The following is a 6,432-nucleotide window of genomic DNA, read 5'->3' as shown; positions in this document are numbered from 1 at the left end:
CTGCAGCACCCTTGTCCTAATCCCCTCTTCTCCTCTCTCCTGACCCCACTGGAACATCGCTCTCAGTAATTACCCCTCTCAAGCTGGAGAGTGGAGTAATTGTCTTGAGTGTAACTACAGTGGCTCTCTGAAAGGGGGTCATTGTGTGTAGCTAAGACCCCAATTCAGTGAACGGCTTTGTTTGTGCTGCAAAAGATAATGAAAGTATTTGGTTGGCCATGGTGAGGTGGAAATATAGTAAGATATGAAACAGTGAATGAGGAGAGAAGGGGATGAGGAGTGAAGTTCACGCTCCACCAACAATTACGTTGTATTTCTCTAAGTTAATATGTCATCCAGGGATGGATTTGTGCAGAAATAACACCAAGAAAATGATTTTTTAAAATTACTTTACTCTTAAAAGCACCACAATTGTCATGATTCCACACTGTAAATCTTACAACATGTATACATTTAAGAGGATTCATGCTTTACTATTATTTACAGTATCTCTTACACTCACTTCACAACAGTTTAGCAAACACTGGGAGTTCACTTTTACCGTAACGAGGACAATTATGATCAACAAATTAAGTTCCTATTTGTATGCTCTTTAAAGCAACATAGACATCTTTTCATTGAGGGAAGTTACACAAAATAGAGGAAAATGCATCAAAAAAGTAGAAAAATAACACACCTAAAATTATCTATATATTGAGGTCAATATATAGTATATACACACAAGGAAGTAAGTCCTAATTAAACCTTACTTTACCAGGCATGAAATAATTCACAATAAAAGATTATATAGCAAAAGTTAACACAACATTTAACTTCAAGATCTATAAATAAAACTTTAAAAACAAACCGCAAACTCCACTGTATAACTAATAAATAGGAAAAAAAAGTCTTAATTTAATGCATTTTACTTTTTGGCCAGCTTAAACCATCTTGCATTCATTTTTTGTCAGGTTTCATATTTCCTGCAGGGTGCAAGATAATCTTCCATGTGTATAATTTAAGACATAAATTAGATTATTTATGTAAATATGAAATTAAATTAGACATAGTATGAAGCAAACAAGAGTGAAATACAATATCTTTTACATCAAAACGTCTTTGGCATCACAAAGCTGTAAGTAAGACGGTCCATTGATTGTTTCAGGAATAATGAATAAGTATCATAGTTCAGCTGTAAATCAGATTTTTTTTCTCGGCATGCAATGCTCCATCAACTCCGTCATCCTAACCATAAGTCTCCATCTAAAACTACTTTCCTTTTGCGGCTTCAGAGCTCTTTTCCTTCTGCTTTTGCAGATTAAATTTCCCCAGTGGTTTGTCTCATTTGAAAGGCAGAAAATGTGCGCATGAGCATGTTTACGTGTAAGTGTGTCGGATCAGGGCTACTTTGGAGCGTTCCCTCACATGTATATATGTATGCCTTTTATGTGTGTGCACATTTGTTCATCGTTACCTCTGAACATTGAATGTGTTATACTTGTGTAGTGCGTATCATGTATCATCATGGTTTTGCACATCTTGTTTGTCTGTGTTGTAGCGTCGTATACTTTTGTTAAAGCGAGTACATGCTGGCGAGTGTGTGTGTGTGTGTGTGTGTGTGTGTGTGTGTGTGTGTGTGTGTGTGTGTGTGTGTGTGTGTGTGTGTGTGTGTGTGTGTGTGTGTGTGTGTGTGTGTGTGTGTGTGTGTGTGTGTGTGTGGTCCAGAGAAAATGAAGTGATTGCTACCTGCAATGTTCAGTCCATTATCATGTCAAGTCTTTTCAAACACTGTCTGATAGCCTTTGTCTCGGAACAAACTTCTGCCCTTTTTTTTTTTTTTTAAACATTTGCTTTCCCTCTTAACATAAACATAGCTATGATGCCACTAAACCAAATTGAGCTGAAAAACTAATGAAGTCAGATCTCCAACAGTCCACTGCTGTTCTCCACTCCATTAGGTGTGCCAGTCTTCTCATCTCCGTTGGTGATTTGGTCAGCCACAGTGTTGGTGGGTACAGCGCTGGAGTTGAGCTCTGTGGTCTCTTCACTGCGAGGATCTGTGTCTCCCTCCACAGCTCCAGCTTTGCCCTGCATTGCAGAATCTGCGTGGGTCTTCTGATGCTTTGAGAGGTGGTCGCTGCGTGTGAAACGCTTGTTGCACAGTAGACAGGTGAACTTCTTCTCCCGTGTGTGGGTGCGCACGTGTCTCTCCAGTTCATCTGAGCGGGTGAAGCGCTTCCCGCAGAACAGCCAGTTGCAAACAAAGGGCCGCTCGCCGGTGTGCCAGCGGAGGTGGGCCTTCAGGTGGGATGCCTTGCCATAGACTTTACCACAGCCTGGGATGTGGCAGCTGTGCACTGGTTTCTTCCTCAGAGAGGCAGCTGAGGCTCCCAGCCTCTCTAGCTCCTGACAGTTGGGGCAGTCACACGAAGACCTGGTGGGTGTACCTCCTCCGCTGTACCCCCCTGATCCTCGAGCAGGCTTTAGGCCCATGGGACTCTCCATCAGTCCTGCGCTTGGCACAGGCTTGGGCTTGTACATGTCCTGGGGCAGCATGTGCTGGGAAGGCTGGAGGAGATGTGAGGAGGAGCCCAGTCCCACAGAAGGGTAAGGAGCTGGGTTGAGTGGTGTAAAATCGGTGCTGTAACTGGGCAGCTGTGGGCTGAGTGACGCTTGTGGTGCTACAGGCTGCAGGGAGCCCTGAAGACCTCCATCAGCCTGGGGCTGTGACGCAGACAGCCAGTTGGAGTTGGGGTGGACATCCCACCATGAGGATGTGGCATTAGCTGGAGCAGCAGTTATACCAGGGTGTATACCAGCTTTATACCAGGAGCCATAGGGGTGTGTCATATCCAGCGAGGTGTAGACACTGGTGAGACAGTCAGCTGTAGCGTGGCTCTTAGACACTAAAAGAGACGGATCCTGGGAGACAGAGGTCTGGAAGGAGTGGGAGAAAGGGTTATACTCTGTAGCGTAGCCTCCAGCTGAAGGAGGGGGGCTTCCAGTGGGAGTAAGCAGCCCGCCGCCTCCTCCTCCACCTCCGGTTGTGGTGAAGGAGCCAGTGTAGGAGTCCGCCAGGCCAGTGCCGTCTGTGGTGCGTCCGTTTTTAACTGTGTGAAGGTCAGAGGTCATGGTGTAGGGCTTCTTCACTGGAGTGGTGCTGCCGGTCTTACCGGGTGTTGCAGAATCCCTGACAGGGCTGGTGCTGCCAAACTTGTTACAGGTAGCAGTTAACATAGCCAGAGGACTGGAGCCATAGCGTGCGTCTTCCTGGGGAGGAGGAGACAAGGGCAGAAAATGAGACTGTCTGTCTGCAGGAAATGGCTCCTTGCCGCTGCTGCTTCTGTCACTGTCAACTCTAATAAAAAACGTATGTGTAACTGCCACAAGGGCTTTTCCTGCTCTCCCCATTTTCAAAGTGGTCAGGCCAAATTCAGACACTGAATGTTTACGCTTGCGCAGGTTCTGCTCTGCTCAGCAAAGTGGATATCCCACACTCTTTGTTTTACCTTAACCCAAACTATTCCTAATTTCACAATCAAAATTTGGTTCACAATGTTTTTCTTACCTGTTTGAAGAGTTCCCAACCTACGTAAACATACGCTGTCTGCTCAAGTGTCTAATCACTGCAATAGTAACTGTATCCCACATACACCAGAGATAGAGAGCTTGTCAAGCATGTTTCTTATGATATTGAAGATGCCGACAATCATTTCAGCTATATCTGTTGGATTTGTCATTATCGCGTTTATTTTTAAATAAGGTTACACATCATCTTTTGTTCACGATCTGGGTTATGACATGTTATTTAATGTCGACATTGAGAATCAATTTGCGAACACTACAATCAAACTAGGTTTGAAGTGACCATATTGACTCATCAAGTGATTAAAAGCAATTGACAGTTGCTTGAAAAATATGTATGAATCATTTCTGTGACTGATAAAGGTAAATCACATCACATCTCAGGCGACAAGAATTTGTCATTCTCAACGCTTTACATTTGTACATAACCTCAGAGAAATGCTTCATCATTGGAATATTTCTATGGTTTTTAAAACTGTAACTGGATAGTTTTTTCAGTGAAAAAAACAAACTGGAATTTTCAATATCTTTGCTATACTTTCACTTTGTCGTCTGTTGTGGGACACTTGAATTCAAAATATATCTGTTGCAAACTTCATCCTCATCATCAGTACAACTCATATGTTTTTCACTTCAACTGTAACTTTAAATCTCTTTGGAAAAATGTGGTATAAATTCTTAAAACTTTAGGAGTCAAAGCTTGAACTTTTCCTGCTGACAGCCATTAGGAGGGGATTAGTGGTTATCTCCTTCCCATGGGACATACTCTGTCTTAGATTGTTCCCTATGCTTTCAGATGAATATTTGTTCATTTTATATTTTAAGATTATTTAGTCCTTTTACAGTCCCTACTGCCTGTTTCATAGTGGAATACCTTTTTGTTTTGTTTTTTTAATCGAAGATTTGGCACTATACAGACAACATTAAAGTGAAATAAATTAAGTTGAAATACATCTCCACTGGAAAGTGAAAGCTACTTATGTTAAATCTGAGTGATAAATGATAACGTGTCATTGCTCTCTCTTAGACACATAATGGTTTAACAACAACAAAAATACCCTAAACGTGTGCAATACGGTTTTGTGGCACATATCAAACTCTGTCAAACGATCCTCATTGATGCAGATTGTAGTTGCAAGTTATAAAATCTCTTCATGCTTTCACATGAAGATTTGATCATGAAATTCAGCCTGAAAGTTCAGAAAAAGTTACATCAGATCACATAAAGGTTTGCTGAGAGGCGAGACAAAAAGAGAAAAGAAATCAAATGCACTTACAATTACATTCCCTACCTCCAGAATAGATGCGGCCATCCCTGAGAAACAAAATCCTAAGGAAGCTGAGGGGAGCGGAGAGGCGCAGCTCGGAGTCCCGGGACACTTTGGAAGAAGTTGGGCTCTAACGCGGGGAAGTGTTTTGAGGCTCTGGGGGCCCGCCCCCTAATTACAGGCTCTGGGCTCTTTGAAGACTCGCTAAGAAGCAATAAAAAAAAAAAAACTCAGAGATGGAGGAAAAGGGACGGAGATTGGTGGCTAAAAGGAAGACATCCCACCTCCCCAAAACGAGAGTGAATCAGTTTTCAATATAAATGCATGAATGGGTTACTCATCAATCACCATATGGACATTATTTCAATTTCTCTGGTATTATTTTTTCCACTGGGATTAGAGCAGTGGAGTCTGAAGGGAAAGACTACATTTAATATCACCTCAGGAATGATCTGGAAGGATTTCTTGACAGACCAAAGCATGCTTTAAATTACATTAATGCTATTAGACACATGGCTGTTAAATAACTCTGAAAAGGGGAAAAACAACAAAAGAAAATGTAGCTTAGGCCCGAGCCACACAAATAAGAAAAAATTAACTTAACCAAGTCTGTGGTTTCCATCCGAGATTTTATTATTCTGGTTTCAACCCTTTCTCTGTTTCCAATATTCTTAAACGCAGTAAACTGCCTCATCAGACATTAACTGTTATGGTTAAAGAGTCTGAAGTACTGAGGCAACCCAAGAAGAAAAGGATCAAGTCATTATATAAAATAAAAAAGAGATTATCACATCAAATAAAATGAATTCAAACGACACATTCAAGAAGGGGAAACATTGGCAGGATTGCTTCAACACTGAAAAGTTTGTTTGTGAGAGAAGCATTGACTGGAAAAGATGTGAAAAACACACATTTCACAAAAATGTAAAGTCCTTTAACAAAACATGATTGTCCATTGGGTTATTCAAACATTTACACATAGAAAAGTTAATAATTATCATATTTATTCTGACATATTATGTCTTTAATTAAAGCAGTTTCAATTTTTAAACAATTAAAAAATACTTTTATATTGATTGTTGAAGCTCCAGAAATATCTATGTGCATTGTCTTCATGCATAAAATTATCATATTCGGAATTTCAGTCAGTATAGCAACCTGCAAAAGCATAAATCTACATTGTTTTACTTCCAAAGTTGAAGAGAAACTGAAAGTGTATTACTGAAAGCAGCACAGACAATTAATAGCTATATTCATGGTGTCACACTAAAATGTTGCATAACAGTACAAAATTAACCTACAATATATTTGTATATCATTAGAATATACTTCTCTGTCTGGTCCACTTTGTGAAAGCTGGACATTTATTTAACCCTTGGCTGGCTGCTCATAGATATACTTTTCAGTTTTTGAGTGTGGTTGAAGATTTTTCAAAACTTTTTTTTTTCTTTAGACACCTAAATAACGATTTTTACATTCCATACACCATAATATATATTTAAAAATGTCAATCTCAGCAAAATGCCAGCTATCAAATTTGTCTTATCATACAATTTCCACTTTTCTGTCTGATGTGTTGAATACACAAAAGTCGGCCGCT

At 40.5% G+C, this 6,432-nt stretch overlaps 1 protein-coding gene across 2 annotated transcripts; it reads right to left on the bottom strand.

The window, feature by feature from the left end:
- Positions 1–372: 372 nt before the first annotated feature.
- sp7 (Sp7 transcription factor) lies at positions 373–4,932 on the bottom strand. 2 transcript variants are annotated; one of them, XM_080495785.1, is made up of 2 exons: positions 4,842–4,932; positions 373–3,249 (listed from the first exon to the last, which is right to left on the bottom strand). In XM_080495785.1, exons 1-2 carry the CDS (start codon positions 4,875–4,877, stop codon positions 1,897–1,899), a joined length of 1,389 nt encoding a protein of 462 aa, XP_080351911.1. In that variant the 5' UTR covers positions 4,878–4,932; the 3' UTR covers positions 373–1,896. The 2 variants fall into 2 exon arrangements, with proteins under 2 accessions (XP_080351911.1, XP_080351912.1); XM_080495786.1 differs by having other exon boundaries at positions 4,857–4,932.
- Positions 4,933–6,432: the final 1,500 nt, after the last annotated feature.

This window comes from Blennius ocellaris (genome assembly GCF_963422515.1).
Source record: "Blennius ocellaris genome assembly, chromosome: 4".
In the NCBI taxonomy this organism is placed as follows: Eukaryota; Metazoa; Chordata; class Actinopteri; order Blenniiformes; family Blenniidae; genus Blennius; species Blennius ocellaris.
This window is presented reverse-complemented; position numbering and strand designations above follow the sequence as displayed.

Excerpts from the sequence above, each read along its gene's own strand:
- sp7 (XM_080495785.1), bottom strand. The coding sequence starts at position 4,877 with ATGGCCGCATCTATTCTGGAGGTAGGGAATGTAATT. Across the intron at positions 3,250-4,841 it reads TGGAGGTAGGGAATGTAATT|GAAGACGCACGCTATGGCTC; the intron begins GTAAGTGCATTT and ends CCTCCTCCCCAG.